Here is a 20,558-nt window from a genome sequence, read left to right as displayed (position 1 = left end):
GGGACTTGTAAAACCATTGCTGCAGTCTCTTACCCAGGAACGTGCCTGAGTTTGTGGGGCAGCAGGGCTGACAAAAACTGTAAGATGTCATCTTAGTGAACCTGTCCAGGCAAGATGACCTTCTCTGCCATTCAGAAAGGAGATTTCTGAAGTACTGAGGTAGTCCTATAAAAGCAGCTGATTCAGTACTCAGAAGTACTTGGAAAGAGAAAAAGGAATTTCTGGGGAAAGAAACTGAAAAAGCCATCATTACATTATTGTATAAATCTGTGATGTGGCTGCATTTTAAGTAATGAACATATTTCTGGTCCCTCTCTACCTTTACTCCTCCATCCTTGTCTCAAAGGTTATGGGAGAAGAGAAAGATACTTCAAGGGGCAGCAATGGTGGAGTGAAGGAATGCATCTCCTGCCATGGGAGAGCAGGTCACCTCAGTAGTGCCCAAGAAAGGGACATGCACAGTACCTTTTTCAAGTTCATTGCCAGAGGCACTGCAGAGGCCGAAAGCACCGAGATCTAAAAGGGTTTACGAGTGAGATTCTCAAATACGTGAAGGGTAAGATCACAAGTGATCAGACACGATTGTGTCTAAAGCAGTGATGGATAGACAGACAGGGATGAGAAGTGAAATATGTCACTGCTTCCTACACTCTTTCTGTGAGCATTTCTTGTTGGCTGCTGTCAGAAGCAGGCATTAGTTCAGCGGATCTTGTACCACGTACAAGCTCTTTCCACGCTCTTATAAAAATATCCATAAGAAAGTCCAGATTACCCAGTGTTTACCACTCACGGCTAAAGAAATTTCACAGGTGCCCCAAGTATCAAATCCAAGTGATTTCTTAAATTGATCATAGATATTTTGTCCTGATATCTAACCTAATGTCTGCTGTATTTTGTGGGGAATAGCTCATCCATATTATTTTTGACTAAAATTATAAATTACCCTGAGTTTACTGGTTAAAATCATGTTTCAGTTATATCATTTAGAGGATGCTTGTTCCCCCACCTGTACAGAGAGAAAAGATTAATCAATTCACATTACCTTTAACATAAAGTCACACTGGAAAGGTCATCTAAACCTAGTATTTTCAACATGCATTAGTTGTGAAAAGACAGCTTAAAGAGAATGAAACAATTGCATTTAGATCCAACGTGTTTTTCTTCTCTTTCACTACCGAGCCAGAGGCAGTGTTAGGAATGTGCCACTTCATATGTATTGTCAGAAAAGAGAAAATGCTAAAGGCCAGTACATTTTAGTGCCTTTTTTTAGACAGCAGCAAAAATAGAAATTTCAAAACCTCTGAAGAGACCCTCAGAGACTTATCAGCTAGCAAAATGTGCGTAGGAGTTAAGACTCAAACTGCTGTCAAGACTGAATTTTTACTTATGGAGAGATCACTGCTAAATATTGGTTTTCATAAGGTTAATTGTGCATCCTAGGCCCTCTTTCTTTCTTAAAATAGCAATGACAAAAGAATCAGAGAAGCATTGCTTTTTTCCAGCACTGAATTAGGAGCTCCTTGACATGAAGAAAACAATGTTTTTCTCAAGACTTCTCTGTACCTTCTTCTACTTTAATATATGCAGAATAGAATTTTGAATAATTATTTCCATTTTTGTCTCTGTTTTCCTTACAAATTTGAGGAAACAATATAATAATAAAATGAAGCAAATTGATTATCAAAAGACCTATGATTTTAATTATACTTAAATATTTATGTATATAAATACGTACCTTTAAATAACTACATATTAAAATGCAATAATTCCATTTTTTTAATGCCTTTTTGCCTAGTTTTCAATTCTGTTTACAACAGAAAGGAAACAAGGAGGAGTGGCATAGACTGGTAAAAGAGAAATGTTGTGAAAAGACCGGACACTTACAGAAAATAATCTTAGGGTGCAGCTGAGTTTATCCTGACTGAAAGTGCATTTCCAGTGTAATTTTTGTGTCTATGCTGAACTTGTCCCGGCCAGGTGACCATCCTGCTCCTTGGATGCTACCCCGATGGCTTAGACCACAGTGCTTGAGAGTGCTCAAGTTTTCAAATGTTTTCTGGGGTGGAGAAGGGTATTTTTCTGGCTGGATTATTCTGTAAGTCACTGAAATACTTCCCCTTAGGTTTCACGGGATCATTTCTCGGGAGCAAGCAGATGAAATACTTGCTGGTGTAGAAGGAGCGTATATTCTTAGAGAAAGCCAGCGGCAGCCCGGCTGCTACACCCTTGCTCTCAGGTAAATGCTGGTTTAATAGAGGCTTATAGTTCCAAGGTGAATGTGCTTCATGGAGGGGATTATGTTGGTCCCTTTTGAGTGACATCTGTCTCCACCGTTACCTAATACACTGTGTGATACCAGAGTGCTTTTACACCCTCTTCTCAGCAGTTTGATCATCACAGTGCTGCAGCAACTCAGTCTCTCCTTCAGCACCTGGCTAGGAATTCCTTTTTCAAAAGCAGTGCCCATTTTCAGATTTTTTTTTTTTTTTTTACCTAGAGTTAAGATTTATAAAGATGGATCTTCTTTAAGATTCTATAAAAGATGTGAGTGAATACAGAACAGGAATGCATCCCAGTAGAGGACACAGCCAAGTTGTCCTCAGAGCTCAGTGTTGTGTACAAACATCAACAACTATCTGTGATAATAACCCCAAATAAAGCTGGGAAATCATGACATCCAGAAACCTGAAAACTGGCAGTTTTCTTCCCCAGTAGGAGCTCAAGTTTTTTGTAGAAATACATTGTGAATCATGGGATGCTGCTGCTCAAAGAAGTAAGAGTCTGCTATTCAACTGAACAAAAAATGCAGTGGGAACCCATGCTCCAAACTCACTGCCCCTCACAGGTGCCTTTCCTGGCTTAGCTGTGTCATTCAAAACCTGCCCATTCAGTTCTTAAAGACACTGGGTATTAGCAAGAGAAACAAGAGAACAAGATACTCAGTTGGGTTTTGATGAAACAAACTCCTTGGCAATATTTTGCAATTTTTATAGCATTATTACTCCTGTGAGATATAAACAAATTGAAAGTCTGAATTTTTACCCTTCTGCTAGTAAGACATGAAGAAAAATCCTTTGAGGAGTTAGCCCAAGTAGCTGTGATACAGTGCTGAAATCATGCTTAGAATTTGTATTGATGTGCAGATGGTAAAGCTGGAAAAGCTGGTGAGTCACGCCAACTAAAAAGTGGTGTAAATTAAAATGAATTTGTGTCAGCTGAAAAAGAACAAACACAGTTTTTTAGGGTTTTGGAGGAGATTTCAAAATGAAGAATAAAAAAATAATGAAGGATAAGAATTATGGCAAAATGCCTATTGTTTTGATGAAACATCATGTTTTCTAAATCCATCTGGATAATTATTTGTAGAATCATAAACTGAATTTAATTATAAATAGGGGTTTTATATGAAAAATGTGGGTGAAAAATGTGACGTCCCAACAAAATGCAGACATGCAGTTTTGATGCAATGCATTTAACACAATAGCATATCTTTGAGTGCTTTAATCAATGATGGGATTCCAACCTCAGCGTCACAAACTGAATGTGCTACTACAGCACTTGGATTACTAAAACACTTTAAAAATCCCAATAGACTACACCTGCTGTAAATAGGGCTAGAGTTTTCCCACATAACTTTGGATATTTAATTGGGCCCTGAATTAGGAGCTTAGTCTCCCTGGCTTCCTGACAGAGCCTGATTCAGACACTTTGGATTTTGATTACTTGGTAGATGTCCATCTCTTTATTGACGGTAAATATGCCGATACATGGTTAAGCACCCATTTTCTGCACCTCAAAAATGCTTCATGATGGAAGAGCCTTCAGCACAGTCTGAGTTCTCTCTCTCTCTTTCTTCTCTCCCTCTGTGTTTTTTTTGTGGTGTTTGCAGATTTGGTAATCAGACCTTAAACTACAGGTTGTTCTACGATGGGAAGCACTTTGTTGGGGAGAAGAGATTTGAATCAATCCATGATCTGGTTACAGATGGCTTGATAACACTGTACATAGAAACAAAGGCTTCTGAGTATATTTCCAAAATGACAACAAACCCCATATATGAGCACATTGGATATGCCACTTTGCTTAGAGAAAAAGTGTCCCGGAGGCTGAGCAGAACAAAAAATGAATCAAGAAAAGCAAGTGTAACAAGTGAAGAAAATACTTCAGTTGAAAAGGTAAGTATTCAGTTTAAAATTTCCATAATTAATACCAGTCTTTCTATCAAACCTGAGAAGAAAAACTTTTGTCAGAAAACCTGTTTCTATTTTCCTGTACTTTAATAAGTGTTGCTGTCCCACTGCAAAGTTTACATCTTGTTAATATGACCTTGGCTCCCAACTAATATTTGACTGGAGCTTATGATGAAAACTTTATAGTAAGTACCAAATGTAAATGTTTTCTCCTATGTAAATATATGGGTATATATGATTTACCTTAGGAGCTGCATCTAAATTGGTCACAGGTTATATTTGTCCATGTATATACTCAAGCATTTTCCACAGTAGGGCTATGAATCCAGTTCCCACTGACCCTTCACCACAGCTCAAGTTTGTTATCTTTCTGTATGTGGTTCAAAGCTCCTCTTCTCTGATAAGCCTTTGGTGGATGGGTCTCAAATTGGGATATTGTGTGTTTTCTTTGCTTCTCATGGATCTGAAATTGGGATGTTGTCTGTTTGCCTCCGTTTCTTCTTGCTCTTCTCATTTGAAGAGGGCTTTGCTTGATCTCCTCCTCTTATGCACTCGTATTCCAGAGCGTTGTATGGACTAGGACTTACATGATTATAAACTGAGAATTTTGTGCAGTTAGCAGCCATCTGAAGATGTAAAATTAGAAATTATTTTACATAAGAGAAACAGCCTTGTAAGCAGTGACATGCGGATATTTTCATCTCCCAGGTGGTATGGCAGCAAGAGCTGTCAAACAAAACTTTGTTTTTAAGTCTGGTCCTTGAGCTGAATTGACTTACTGACATTTGTTAAGCATACTTCTGCAGAGTGACTGTTGATTTTAGTGTTCGGTTTGCTGGCCAGCTAGTTGGGAACTGGAGCCAGTTTTTATTTGGAAAGCAGTGAGTGAATTTCCTGTCATACAGTCATGGCGAGTATGGAAGAGATCAGCTTTTTTATATGTATCCTCATGTCTCTAGAGCATTTCTAGCAGGATTATCTGTTAGGTTCACATATCTGCATTGGCTGATTATTTACTGGTTTGGATTTCTCAGTAATAATAATTGCTTGAGTAACTAACCTGACATGTAAACCTATTCATCCTCTATAACAAATAAATTCCATTGACAATGACACTTTTTAGGGAAGGCATACTGATGCAGGGAAGGCCTTTGGAGAAGAGCACAACAACAAGTCCTCCATTCATGTTTTATTTCAAAATAAATCCACTGGTGATGGTAGTTTTTGGTTCAATTGAATGGTGTTGTAATGTCCAAGAGGAGTAAATGCCATTGAGACATCCAGTGCTTGTTCAGTTGATTCCTGTGATTGGACACTGGGTGATTTTGAATGCTGTAACAGGCATAAAAAAAGGAAATTTTTACTTTATTTGAGGCACAATAAGAAGTAGACATAGTGCACTGTGACAGATTTTGGTGTAGGTGCTTCTGTGTAAGTAAGAGAATGGTCCAGAGGGTGTACTGGAGCTGGATCATTACTGGGATGATTGTAAATATTACTGCATGCATGTGGTGTAATAAAGCAATCATGGCAATTGAAAACCATGCTACATTCTCTAGGAAATCAGAAGAATTTGATCTCTACAAGGAAAATACAGTTTAAAAACTGTGTTTAGTTTTACTTACAGTTTTTGCAGTTGAGGAACAAGACTTCTGTTATTCTCAAAGTGCTCTCAAAGGCTTCAAAGGCTTCAGAATATTTGCTCTAGTACCAAATATTCCATAACAGATTATGTTTTCTGTTGTGTTTGCAGTTGGATGCCATCCTTCAGGTTGGGCAGGTTTAAGCAGACATTGCAAAAACCCTTTTAGACCAACAGAAGGTAAATCGTCACTGAAGGGACCCCTGGCCTCTCTCCTTCACCACTACCTTTTTACTGATGTATGGTTTTGTGCAGCTACACAATAGGTGACACTAGCAAACAACTCCAGATTAAAACTGACTCAGCCAGGAGAAAAAATAAGTGAATTTTCTGCCACATCTGCTACCTCATCCACTTCATATGAGTAGAAATGCAGCACAAGACTCTTCCTTGATAACTGCTCAAAAAACTATTATATTGGCTTAATGTGAGAGAAGTGGTGCATTCTTCATTCCAAGTACCTGTGCTTGAAAATGTTTGGAGTTGATGTAATGCACTAGCAATAGTGAAAACAGACCTCTGGGCCTAATCAGTGATTATGTTAGGTCTTCTTTTGTATTGCTGCTGAATGAAATTTAAGTGTTTAGAGGGTTATTTGTCTCTGAGGTGGTTCTAATATGAAAGGCAGGTTCTTGGCCTACAAGGACTTGTGCTGATCTAGATTTCTGTATGTGCAGGCAGGAGCAGCCTGCAAGGCTGGGCTCCGTGGCTGTGCCGTCATGTAAAAATAGCTGGCTTCAGCTAAGCAACTACACTGTTGGCAACCCCCTCTGCCTTCCTCCCACAGAGGGGAAAAGCAGAAGGAGGAATAACAGCTGTTTCTAACATATTTTACTTGCCAGGAGGAGTAGGAGCAATCACAGCTATAAGAGGAGTGGGGCTAAATAGGCAAGGGGATCTGCTGAGGCTGAAGAGCTGGGGTAGCAGCTGAAGCCTTGATATTGATGATTTGGACTCCCAGTGGGCTTCTCTATCAGTAATAGTAGTTTTCCATCATCTCATGCAAATCCGTGTAAAAAAAAAAAAAAAAAGGGATTACATCAACTAAAATATTAGCAACTAAAAAAAAAAGCTCGCAAAAGTCTTTATGATGATGCCTACCATGGCTGCTTTTGATTCAAATGCTCCTGGGGGAGGTCATGAGATGTTTGGTAGCAGAGACTAAGTGGTCATCTTCCATTTTATTACTCACAATAGCCTCAGATAAAGTATGGACTGAGCATTGGAATAAACTGGTGAATTATCAAGCATTTTTCAGTACTAACAAATGGGGATAAAGCAGGATAAAGGAAATTTTAATGTTTGGTTTTATATAAACTTTAGAAGTCCTCTAAAATAGAAGAATAGTTTAGGAAAGTGGTAGTTCAGTCAGAGTTCTAGCAGACGTTTTGCTTGAGGTTGTTATGTTTTGTACAGCATTTTAAACAAAGGCATGATTTGCCCACAAATCACAACCTTCACTTACTTCGATAACTCCAGTAAATTTCAGAACCCTAGAAATAAGATAATGAATATTCAGTATGACATTTTTCTGCAAGGTAAATTCTTTGCTGATTGTGTGAAAAATCATTCATGTTTTTTCCTCTGGCCAGCTGAACAGGCAAAATGTTAAAAAATAAAATGATTGGGCTGCTTTATTTGAAAATGCTGCCTAGAGTGTTTTGAATGATCCAGAAATGATGGGGGGAAGCCATACATGCAGGACAGAAACTTACATTATTTCTCAAGAGGAGGATGAGAATTCAGTGCTCTAAGGTTAAGCAGCAGTACTCTTCTAAGAAATTAGGCTCTTTACAAGTGAGATTTTGTTTCATACTGAAACTAATTCCAGAGTGTGAAAGTGCAGCTGAAGGCATTCATCTCCTCGGTGGGTTTGTTAACACCGTCCAGGGAGTCTGTTCATTCTGTCACCTCCCACGGTGCCAGCGGGGGTTTTTCAGTGTCACTCCAGTCCACCGCTTCCCTTCCGTGGGGTGGGTCGGCAGAGGGGGGCCACCAACACACAGGCTGGCAGGAGGAGCCAGCACTTGGATGAGACGCCTTGCTGCTGCCTGGGGTACTTGTCTATTCCCATAATGATAATTTCTTTGAGGTTGTAATTAGTGGAGTCATGCCCATTCCAGAAGGGCATGTGATAATTGGGCTGGATTAAGCTGTTGTTGTTCGTGCTTTTTTTTATCCAACGTTTTTTATATCAGGCCTAAGAAAACATTTATGCTCTAAGATACTTAATGTTGGTGTTTCATCCAAAAGTTATTCCTGTCTGATTTTGAAGACGTGCTTGATTTGTAGACACAAATTCCAAATTTTAGCCTGAATAGTTTAACAGATCTTTAATCTGAAAGGAACTGCAATGATTTTTAGCAATTAGCATATTATGAAGTCTGGGAGGCTGTAGATTTCCTTGGCAGAAAACACCATGCAAGTAATAGACAGATAAGAAAACTATTCCTATTAAGGCAAAGGTGACAGAAAAGGAAATGTTGTGGGGCAACAGCATGCTGCAGATTCTTTCTTAGCGGGTAGGCAATTGTTTTAACAGGATCCAGGTTCAACAAGGATTTTGGATAGAGTTTTTTGTGCAAAGAAAATTTGATAATCACATGTTGTCTGTTTAGAGTTGTGATTTAGGCTTGGGAAAGTTGTGATCACCTGCTTTATGTTTGCTTCGTTTATGGAATGCTGTACTCGGGGCAAATGAACACATACTAGAGAATGTAGGGCAGATAAGTACCTGGTACTGGTGCAGACTGTAATTAATTACCAGTAGTTCAAGTTAATAGTGAATGTAGGAGAAGTGTAACCTGCTGTAAGCAATTAATCTTCACATATAGGAGTTAAAAAAATTACAGTAATCTGTCAGTAAAATATGTAGTTCTGAAAAATTTATTGCTATTTCATTTTCCTGTAAATGCTGCCCTTACTGAGTCAGCAGTCTTTGTGCCACAGAAAGGGAGAAAATAATACCCCTTTCTAATCCTACCTCAGCAAGTGTAATTTGGAAATAAATACAAGCTGTAGTTTTATGAATGCTCCGATCAGGTAAAAGCTGTCCCAGCTGCTGATGGTGCCATCCTGGTTCCCTGCTCTTGCACTTTGAATCCCATTCCTGTGACCTGCCCTGTGCACTACTGCAACCACCCTGTGCCTGGGTGAGACCTGGATGCTGTGACACAGTGCCCTGTGTCAGACAAAGGCTGTGCCCCACAACTTATTTCTTTGCTATGCTGGTCTGATGAGAAGAGCAGGCTGGAGTTAAAGAAAACCCTTGGCAGCATTCGAGCTTAAAGTGTTTGCAAAAAGAATTATCTTAATCTATCTGAAAGAGGACAAACTGTTGTAAGTCAGTAAAGAATAAAGAAGGCTTTTTCCAGTGCCAGGTCTCTGCTTACTTGGGTTCTGGCAAAGCTCCCATCAACTTCTCTCCTGTTTGGATCTGGCTCAGTCAGTTCAAACATACCGGTTGTACATGAAATATGAGTTTGCTTGGAGCCTGGGCTGGAGCGCTTGTTCTGCTCCCTGGCTGCAAGTACATGCCAGAAGCATCATGAGGCATTTAGCAGTGATGGTCTGTACAGGGCAGTGCAGAGTTTGAGCTAAAGCAAGAGCGAGCTGCTCGCACTCAACAGCGGGACAGTGCAGAAAACTCTGTGTTGCTGTTTGACATGGCAACCCCTCTATATCTGTTTTGGTGGAACTCATCACTAGACATTGAAGTGCAAATGACAGAGCCCGCAGTTAATATTGCAGCTAGAGCTAAAGAGCTGAAATTATTAGCATATTATGAAGTCTGGGAGGCTGTAGATTTCCTTGGCAGAAAATATCATGCAAGTAATAGACAGATAAGAAAACTATTCCTATTAAGGCAAAGGTGACAGAAAAGGAAGAATAACTTTGCTAGAAGTTGATATTACTGTCCTCATTAGTCATGCTGCTCACACACAGTTTCCCATAGAAGAAAATGCAAGACTTCCAGGAAAGACTATTTTCCAACATCCCTTAACTGGAGATGTAATCTGGTTATGGAACTAAATTTTTAAGGGCACTGCTGTTTTCCTTACATCAAAATTGTACAAGAGGCAGTCAATTTTAAGACAACCTATGATTTGGTTCAATTTTCGTAGGTATTTGGCACTTTTCAATTGTTATTCACACCACGTCCCTTTCTCAAGGGTTTTTAGCCTCATCTTACAACTCCATTTTTTGTCTCTTCATTGAATTTCCTACAGGTACTGCTATTAGCCATCAATAAAAAATCATTTCACTCTTTCATTTATTCATTATTCTTCCCATTCTGCAGCTCCTCTAAACCTCTAATGATCCTATTACAGGTTGCTAGATAGTGTTTAATTCTCTGCTGGGATGTCTATCCAGATGTTGAGCATTTCCTTCCACAGGAGGGCTGCAGGGTACTGTGCTGCCCCAGCAGTAGATCCTGGGGTTAAGAAGGTACTGAGCAGAAACATCTGTTTCTGCAGGCTCTGGGCTGGAAAGGCACCAATAATTTGTTGTGATGTATTTTACATTGCCTTAAACTCCCTTCTTTTTGCATCATGCTTGGTCAGAAAAAATTAAAATGCTCAGTTCTACATGGATGTTAACAACCCACCATTGTCTTTTATTAAGGGTTACAGTCACACTCCTGTATGCATGGCCACAGAATTCACAAGGGACTTTTCCCTGGCAGTACTGATTTTTCCCAGAAGATGCTCAGACACCACACTGATAAAAAGCAACATAAATCCTGTACACAACGGTGGCCTTTATCTGCAGGGTTAAGTAATACATGCAGTGATAAAAGGTGTGTGGCATTTTTGCTGCTAGAAGCAACAAACTAATACATCAAAATGACTTTGGGAGTAATGAATTCCTTTCATCAGTCACTCAGGCTTGTCCTGCAAGAGTAGTATTCTCCACACAGGTTACCACACGTACGTACTTAATTGTAGCGTGCCTTGACATGAGTACTTAACTACATAGCTGACTCTCTTTAAATAACTGTTAGCAATTCAGGAGTGATTCCATCCAGAATACTCATCAGTATTATAGCACAGCAAGGAGGAGTTTATGTCAATACAGTCGGTCTACCAGCATATATATTTTAATAATTTTTTATTTCAAATGACAAACAGCATCATACCAAAAATATATTCTGCTGATAATTTTCTTTTGCCCTTCAGTGTTGGCATTATTTTGTATTTTCCACCTGTGTCTCTGCAGCTTTTTGTTTATTTAGTGCATCATAAATATAAAATACACACTATCTAAGAAATAAAAATAAGAAAGTTACCAAAGTAAAATTGTGGAAAGTGTCTGTTTCAATTCCTTCCCTCTGGCTGTCTATGTTTAGGAAAATGGAGAGTGCTTTGTAGTTGACTGTGTCCTAACTGTTTAGCCTGATTAAAGAAGGATTTTTAAAGGGAATAATTCTTATCAATTATAACAGTAGTGGAAATTGAGGGAACTGAGAGAAAGCGAGGTTCCATAGCAAAGTATTTGCTTACATTGCTTCCCTGAACTGTCAACATCTCTCTGGGTTCCTGGTTTATGTTATTACTGTCAGCTCTAGAATTCATTACTTTTGCCTTAAGCAGAATAAGTGATATGATTATGCCTGAAGAGAGCTTGTAAGTTGGAGACAATACTGATCTACACAAATGACATGATGCAATGGGTATAATCTGATCCATATGCTACTGAACTAAGGGGAAGACCCCCAAGGATTTCACTGAGTCTTGGAGCAGTTCAGGGCATTGCTAAGCATATGGAGCAAAGGTAAATATCTAGTTTCTTACCACCACAGTGTTTTCCAATCCAGTGTTTTTGAAAGACAGCCAAATGGAAGCAATGTGAACATCACAACTAGGTTGAAATTTTCTCAGATAAAAATTTCAGTTTAGAACTAAAAATTATTCAGTACACCAGAAGTGCTTATAGTACTCCTAAGGCAAATGCCACTTGTCTCTTCAAGTACAGTACTGTGTATCTGCAGGTAGGCTCTACCAAATTCATAAATTAATCCTTTTCTCTTGGGTATGTTCTTCTTATGATCTTATTAATAATTCTACTAAAGCTAAATGTTTGTTGCATAAAAATCATACTTAGTTTGATGTACTAAAAATAAAAGCTTATATGAGGGTATATTATCTTGGCTTTTATACTCTTTACAGAGTTTGATGGCATTCAATTCATATAAACAAACTTAATGCAGGGATTGGGTGGAGCCTTCAGCATAAACATTTCATTTGTCTAGCCACTGGAAAATGAAAAGGAATTTTTTAAGTAAAAATCTATACTTGATTATCTGGTAGGAATAGGCACTAAAATTTTACACGCACCTTTAAACTGCCATGTTTTGATATTGGAAGACAAGTGTTAACTTCTTAAATATAAGAGACAGATTAATTTCTGGTAGTGGAGGATTCAGAATCAGTGTCAAAAAGAGAGTATTTAAGCTATGAGTGGTATTTTTCCTTTATATTTTGATTAGAAAATAAGTATTTTAAGTGATGTGCATATCTAGATCATACATTGGCTTGGCTAATTATATAACCTGTCCTGCGTTCATGCTGAATAGGACAAGAAATGATAGGACTGAAATGCAGTGATAAGCATTGCAGGTTAGCTATTAAGGGAGAAAAGAAATAATAATGAAATGCTGGGCTAGAGTGCCTGAGGGGGTGACAAAATCTCCCTCATCAGAAGGCAAAGAAACATATTAGAAAACATCTGGCAGAAATGGCACAGATAGCATGGATACCTGAGACAGACAGGAAAAAAACATCTCACAGTACCTTCTAGTCCTATTTCTCTGTGTTTTTCTATGTCTGAAAATATATTATCTAGGCTCTGCTTCATCTTGGCCAGATGAAGACAATGTACTAAAATAGCTAAGGACCAGTTATTTGATTCCTCCCCCTGGAACGAGGGGACATTCAACCTTAAGTTCAGAATTGCCACTGCATTAGTGAGGCACTAACTGCAGCCACAATCCTGGTATCCAAGGCTTTTTCATCTGATCTCTCACCACAGAGGGACAGGTTAGCAGCCTGCATCCACATCCTGCAGATGGGATACCAAGAATCCAGGTGCAGGTATCTCCCTGGTCACCTTTAGGCTGGGTTAGCCGCAGAAAGTTGGGCACAGTCTCAGTTAACAGAGCTTGATGGCTCTGCCAGGCAGGGGAAGGCAGCAGCCCGGGCAGGAGGACAGCTGGTAGTGGCCACAGTGAGGCATGTGCTGCTGACTGTTCTCAGCTGAGGTTGGACTACAAATTTCGGGAACCAGTTATAAAATATGCTCATACTGGGAAAAGAGGATGCTGTGGAGTGTCAAGTACAAATGGTAACAGTGGGCTCTTCCTTTTAATGCATTCTCAGCCCTGGAGATCAGTGGGACTGCGCACAATCGTCAGCATGGTTATAAAGAAGGAATGCTGCCAGTTAGACTTGATTGCCTTTTTGATACATTTACAAAAGTACCGAGTGAAAAGAATGCAGCAGATGCAGAATAATTGGATTTTTAGCAAAGTAGTACAATCTCCTATGAAACTGCACTCTTGACATTAATTCAAATTTGGTTGGCTCATGAACATGGTTACATGGACCAAAAATAGGTAGACAAATTTCAAGCAAAGAATAGAGATAGACAGCAACTTGATGAGCTGGAGGAAATTGGCTGATGAAGTACTGCAGGAACAGGAGTTTGATTTAAGATTTTTATTGATCTGGAAAAAGTGCAAGCAAGACATTACCAAAAACTCAGGACAGTTTGTGCTATGATGTCACTCAGTACAGGAATTTAATCCCTAGGAACATAATGAGCATCCATGACAGAAGCATCAAGAGAATCTCAATGAGGATTTTTAAGAAGAGAATTTGATGGTTTTTAAGTGCATAGAAAGGAGCCAAGCGACATATGGGCAGTAGCTCTTCTTTGGGGAGGGTTGTTTTCATTTAAGCCAGGTGTGTCAGCCGGGGCTGGAGGTGACAAAGGAGGAGATCGCCTTGACTTCAAGAGAAATTGTCTTCACTGCTTTTGAAGATGTTATACTTTCAAAACATCTTTCCCTGATTTTCTGCTGGCTCCATCCATCAAACCAGTACCTATAGCTTTGGTGACTCATCCACTTTTGGCGAGCTGTAAGCTAGAAATATTGCTTCACCTTCCCAGGTGAATAATTCTGCCCAGTACCTTTAGGCAGGGAGATGTGGGAAGTCCGTGCCAGGCGCCATTTGGCAGGTGGTACAAGGCAGCTTTTCTGAAGTCTGTCAGGCTTGTTTGGGACCTTGACAGCAGAGATGACCCTCTGAGGTCCCTTTTCAGTGCCTTCTGCATTGCTCATGGCAGTCTGAGCTGTGGGCTCCTCAAAAAAAGGAGGGGCTAGGAGTGTACCTTGGCTGAGTTTATCAGGAGCAAAACAGAAGTTGAGACAGGGCTTTTTGTGGGGGAGGGAGGGGGAAAATCTGGAGAAAGCAATTCCAGATAACTCTGCCTAGACTCTATACAACCTAGACTTGCAGGGAGCAGCTTGGGAGGAATCAATCAAGATGATTTATGAATGAAATTGTCACAATTAAACACTAGGTGGCATGTTTACTTAAGAGTTTCTGGGGACGGAATTAGGGTATATTACACTGCTGACACCCGTTTGTGCTTGTGCAATGACTGGTTTCATGGGAACATGACCACCCAATGCCTTTTTTTGACAACAAGCATTCATCTTGTTCTTAAAAAACGTGGCACAACAACACCATTGCTTACTTCAGCCTTAGAGTTAGTCTTTAGCTTCTCAAAGTCACTTTTGTTTTAAAACAGATTGTGAAATGCAGTGCTGTAAGGAATAGGTGTGTACATGGAGATGGTGCTAGAGAGGGGTCTAGTCTTATGGAAAGGACTTATGTAAATAGTGACAGGGGTTAATATGCAAAGACATCATATGTTTTACTTGTTTTACTTATCCGAAAAGCTAATGTGCGAATATATAATGCATTGAAAAATTCCAATGAAGAACACATTTATTTTTATGTGAACAAAAAGCACAGCTTTTGATTTCAGAGCTGGGATTTTAAAGTAATGGCATCCAATGATTAGAGCTAAATACTTAACTGGCAGAAAAATATGTTTTTATTCTGCATGTCTGTGTGACACGTTTTACACCAGCCAGGCTGCAGTTTTAACGTATGCTGTTGCTTCTCTATTTGTGAAAGAATAAATGCAGCTGTCTTCTGTTGTGTGAAAAAAGCCTTTTCACACAGTTCATCCATAGAGAAAAGCCAGGGCCACAGTCATCACCAGGGCAGAGCACTTAGCCTCTACCAAAAATACTGTTCAGTATGTCAGCTATAAGTTGACAAACAGATCCTTTGGACTAACTGCAGATACTGTGAAGATAAACTTTGTTCGTGCAGGAGAAATCCTTATTGCTGATTGCACAGGTTTTTGCAGCGCCCCCTGGAAGGGAGTTGTAGGTACCCCACCAGCCAAAATTCTGGGATGAATCCTATTGGCTGTCAGTCTGCTCTGCCATAACTCATGTATGATTTGACAGAGCTGAATTTAGCTGTAGAGTGTGAGCTGGTACAAACAAGGTTGGCTATATAAAAAGGGAGCTAAATATGTAGAGGTATGCCCATTATGCCAGTGCTGATGAGTGTGGAAAATAGACTTTGCCATAGGAATAAGAGTATGGGGATACATCCTCTCCTTGCTTAATATTAGGTGTGCCCCAGACATGCCTGGTGTTGGAATTAGGTGATCTTTAAGTCCCCTTCAACCCAAGCCATTCTATGATTCTGTGATTCTATGATTTTAACATCTTGCATTAGGACATCAAAACTATGTCCAAAAAACTGTGTCCAAAGCATCTTTGCTCTGGCATCAGGAGATGCTTTTTTCCATTTTCAGGAGTTCTGGTGCCCATATTTTGTAAGGAGTTTTATGTCTGTTATTGTTGCAGGCCTCAGGAAAATACTAATAGAGCAGCATGTAGTTTGGACAGTGAGCAGCTGTCCTGCATGTCCATGGCTGGATCCCTGATTGCTGCCAGGCTGAATTCATAGAACTCTGTTTTACAACCTAAGTACATACAGAGACACCTGGGAAACTGTTTCAAATAAATTAATTCTATTTCTTTATATATTTTAGGAAGTAGAGGAAAAATATTTTTCCTTTATTTCTCTCTTGTCCTTCCTTTAATTTGATCAATCCAATCAGTGGACTTTCCAAAATCCATCTGGTCTATAATGTATTGCTGAAATTGAAGCCAAGTGAATTTGCAGACAGAGCTTAAGGCACTTCCAGAACGGCTGAAATTGAAGTATACTGCCAGAGACTAGACTAAAGAGAGTATTTTCAATGACACTATTCACCTGATTTGGTTCCTCATAGACCTCAAAGTACTAGGAATTAAGAGAAAAGTCTGGATTGTGGTTTCTTTGTAGGCTGGCAGAATCCCAGCTGAACAGCGTCAAGTCATCATGTGATATAACTTGCTTTTTATGAGACGCTGCATTCAATGCAAGATTCACATAACTTCCACATGTTACTTTGTAGGGAATTTTTCCATGTGTGGTTTTTTTAATGAGCTCTCAATTCCATGTCTTTTGTCCTTCTCCACATGCGAGCAGTGGACAATCTCTGTATCATCCACCTATAGACACAGAATTTCATGAGCAAATACAAAACTTTCTCTGATTTCCTTTGTTCTATTTCTAACTAAATTTGATGTTGCAAATGTTAAAAAAAAAAAAAAAAGAAAAAGAAAAAGGTAGCTAGGGTACCTGTAGCATTTTCATTCTTTGTAGGTCACAGTCTATGCTTTCAAATAAAGCTGTGATACTGAAATGAGAGCAAGCCTGAGTAGCCACAGATTTAGGCACATTGCTGTCCCGTTAGAGCTGCCCAGGACTAGAAATGTGGACCAAAGTGTTGTGATGCACATCTCCAGGGCCCAGTGCCCTGGGGCTGTGCTGAGCCAGCCTCCTGAGCAAGCACAGCTTGAGCTGTCTATGGAGTAATAAATATTCGTATCTTCTCAGACTCAGAAGACCCCTCCTTGGGGCTAGCAAATGGAGGTGGGGAGCTTGATTCTTCTTCAAGTTGTATTTGAGGTAAAAGACTGCAAATAAAAAGATAGTACCTGAAATGTTAATACTTTTCCAGTTTATAGCCTATTTTCCTTTTAAAACACAAGTACAAGTACCTGAATAAGGGTAAGAATCATGACACTAATAAGAAAGAGGAGATTAAAAATTTCAGCCATCAGCAGCCTTTCTGACTGTATGTAAATTGGCTTAACAACTGGGGAGGTTTGCACTCCAACTCCACCACCTACTTTTATCTTGTCAGGTGCTGCTAAGAATAATTTACTATTTTGAATAGTTGTGTGTTTAGAGATGTACACAAGAATGCAGAAAAAGTCCTTGAATATTTAATATTCCAATGAACAAATGAAAAAAGTTAATTCAGTTTTTGATAGCACTTCCAATCTAATATAACATTATCAGAGCCAATTGAGAAAAAAATATATTCCTATAAATTATTTATATTTTTTTTCCTTCTGTAAAAATTTAGCAGATAAATTTGTGCATAGAAAATAAGTCTTGATATTCTCAGCTTCATATGACTTTAATAAACACAAGTTCTGCATCATCCTCAAGGAAAAAAAACATACAGTAGAATTCAGTAACAGTATAACTGAGTATTTATTGCAACAGGGAAGATGTATTTTTCACAAGGTTTAAAAAAAGAGCCAGGGGAGTGAGGGGGATGTGGGAGGAATTGTTTGTATCCCTGAAAAGGAGAAATTGGCGAATAGGAAACATTTCTATAATAGCTCATGTGGGACCACGGAGCATTTTGGATTAGCCATGCACCACAGGTAATGCTAGTTTATCTTTTTATTATTGTTGTTCTGCTCACAATTCACTGTATTCCAAGATGCTATCCATGGCCTTTTGGGGCATAATTACATTTTTCACTTGATCTGTAATTTAGTAGCGGGAACAAGAAAACAAAAGGTTATTTGGAATCAGACCTGACAGCCAGAAGGCTGAAGTGCTGACATTAGTCTGCCTCTGACAGGTCTATGCCTCATGTTTTGTCTATGCATGTGTTTGTGATATATTTAAAAAGCAAGAAACTCAGTAAGAAGGATTCTCAGCCCACACACAGGAGCAGGCAAAATGCACAGTAATGAGCATCGAACAGTCTGTTTTATTTTCAGCAGGATGCATTTTTGGGGGGTACTGGAGGTTTTGGCTTGCTTTTTCTGAGCCTGGTGAAAGTAACTGTCACACAGAGCATCAGAGGATGCTTTTCTCCTTCCATTATCAGTGCACTTTGAACTGAGTCCATATTACTGAGCTGGTTGTCTGCCTTGCCAATTTTTCACAGCCCAATTAGTCCATTGGTGGACCTCTGTACTGAAAACCTATTGTGTTGTTGTGAGTGGCATTTGCTAGCCAAATAATGGGAAGTTCTTTACTATCTGCCCTTTACCTCTGTATGTAGCCATGGATTAATGTCTGTATCTCAGCAGTTGGTGAGATCCCTCCTCATGGCTTCCACTAAGATTTTATCTCCACTGCTATTTCACAAGACAATTTGCATGTGGACACTTCCTTCAATTCACAAAAAAGAAAGCAGGAAAGCAAAGATGCACAAACAGTGGCTTTTAGACAGAAGTGCAGATCTGTCTTGTTCAAGAGTGATGTGTCAGTGGCTATGGTAATTTGGGTTGTTTTGTAAATATGGTCTTATATGCTGGTTTATTTGGAATAGTAATATTAATGCACAAAGTATTTTGTGTACTTAACAGCTCACAGAAGTCAGTCTCTAGAGGAGGGTGTATGGTGGGGGCGATGTTAAGGAGGCACACATGTGCCAGTGGAACTGTCACTAAAGGTCAGGGTTGTACCCAAGCATGTCTCCATGACAAGCCAAGACCACACCTATTTTGGCATTGTAGTCAGGGCCAGTGAGGTGTTGCTGCCAAAGACTGTGATAAATCCCAAAGAAAAGTACAACCTCCAGCAGATTTAATTAACATCTCTTTATTGATCTCAGTGGCAAAGAGAAAAGACAGCTATTGTGAAGAAACTACAGAGCCATGAGAGACAGAAACAATAGCAGAAATGGCATAAAAGCCTTTGAAAAAATTGCTTGTTGTCAGTCATCAGCCTTTTTCCTTGAATGTTCTTCTGTGGCACAATGCCAAAGTCAAAACATTTTGCCTTAATTACACTTTTATAGATTTCTTGATAGTTCAGGCTTCTGGACCTAAAAAGTGCAGAATTTTTAATACATCTCTGTAGGTAAGCGTAAAACAAATACAGAAGAGATAGTGCTATAGATTTCATCAGGTTTAGTTGCCAAAGCCTGAATTTCCAAATTCCTCTGACTTTAATAAATCATCCCTGAGATGAGTAGACAAGCATGTGATTTGCATCTAAACATAGCAGCAGAGGGATGTAGTGAGCCTTTGGCTGCATACAGTGAGATTGGAGCAAAGGTTTGAATGTAGCAGCTTTTGGCTCTTAGTTCATCCCTTGGTTCAACAGGTCCCACTACCTCTGTTTTTCAACTCTGAGTAAAATTTCACATTGTGTGCTTAGGAGAGACTTAGTTAATAGAGTGTTTCTTTTTCCAGTGAAACATTTTGCAGCTTCCACATCTATAACTTTGCTGAGGCCTCATGGGTGTATCTCTGGTAATGGTGCTTTGGGCTTTACCTTCCTTAGCTTTGGGCCCTTCTGTTCAGTCTAATTACTTGCTTTTACAGGGCTTTACTTTTTTCTTCTCAAAATCAAGCTTGAGAACTTTTGGTGGTGTAATAAAGGAGTCCAGGGAACTTGTTCTGACACATGAGACTGTCCAAGCCAGAAGCTGGGGAGAGTGATTTTGAAATACAGTCTCTAAGAAAGTTAAAACCATGGATGTGGTTAGATTCCACATCTTTTGAAGAAAAAATTTCAAAACAAGGAGCAATTGTTGAAGCTAAAGTTGTGGTCTGTATGTGTCCCACGGCAATAATCAATTTTTTCTCTATTTTGTATTTTGTTTAAAATACAACTGCTGTGCTGTCACTTCAGAAGAAATTCTGCTGCTCTGTTCAGAGGGATAGGCAATAAAATTGAACATTGTCTTCCAATACTGAAGTCACCTCAGCCTATGCTTCAGCCTCTTCCACCAAGAAAGAGGGACAGGAGAGGCAGTGACTGGTAACTGCACGATCTGCACTCCTGAGCTGATGGGCAGCAGGAATACGAAACCACTGGCATTTTCGAAAGCCCCATATACCAGCTGCTACAAAGAGTCACCACCAGTTTACCCCAGGATACAAGACATTGAGTTATGGCCATTGCCACCCTTCAGTGAAGGGGAAACTCCAGCAGTAGGCCACTGCTGATAGTTAGAAGAAGAAATTCAGGTGTCTGGACCTTGGGAAGAGGCAGCACCAAGCTCTGATGTACTGTGTCATCCTTTGTCTCTCTGTGGGATGACCAAACATGATAAATATCGTAGCTGTGTTGTGGTGTCTAGCCTAATCCCAGATAAAGAAGAATGTGTAGCACCAGACTTTATTTATACCTCTTCCCACTGAATATTTTCAAATCTTTCCCGTTGTTTGGATACTAGCCTGAAGGGCAGAAGATCAGCCTCAGTCCCTCTTTAGCAACATGAATTTCTTAAAAGGGGTGAAATGACAAATAATTCTGGCATAA

General features: G+C 39.5%; 1 protein-coding gene across 1 annotated transcript in view; it reads left to right on the top strand.

Moving 5' to 3' along the window:
• CHN2 (chimerin 2) overlaps positions 1–20,558 on the top strand; it is a 159,753-nt gene that overhangs the window by 90,676 nt on the left and 48,519 nt on the right. The window contains exons 5-6 of the mRNA XM_068207925.1: positions 2,123–2,236; positions 3,890–4,175. Coding sequence (XP_068064026.1) covers positions 2,123–2,236; positions 3,890–4,175 — 400 coding nt within the window. The remainder of the gene's footprint in view (positions 1–2,122; positions 2,237–3,889; positions 4,176–20,558) is intronic.

This window comes from Anomalospiza imberbis, chromosome 1 (assembly GCF_031753505.1).
Source record: "Anomalospiza imberbis isolate Cuckoo-Finch-1a 21T00152 chromosome 1, ASM3175350v1, whole genome shotgun sequence".
Taxonomy (NCBI): domain Eukaryota; kingdom Metazoa; phylum Chordata; class Aves; order Passeriformes; family Viduidae; genus Anomalospiza; species Anomalospiza imberbis.
The sequence above is the reverse complement of the archived record's forward strand: the minus strand, read 5'-3'. Positions and strand labels throughout refer to the sequence as shown.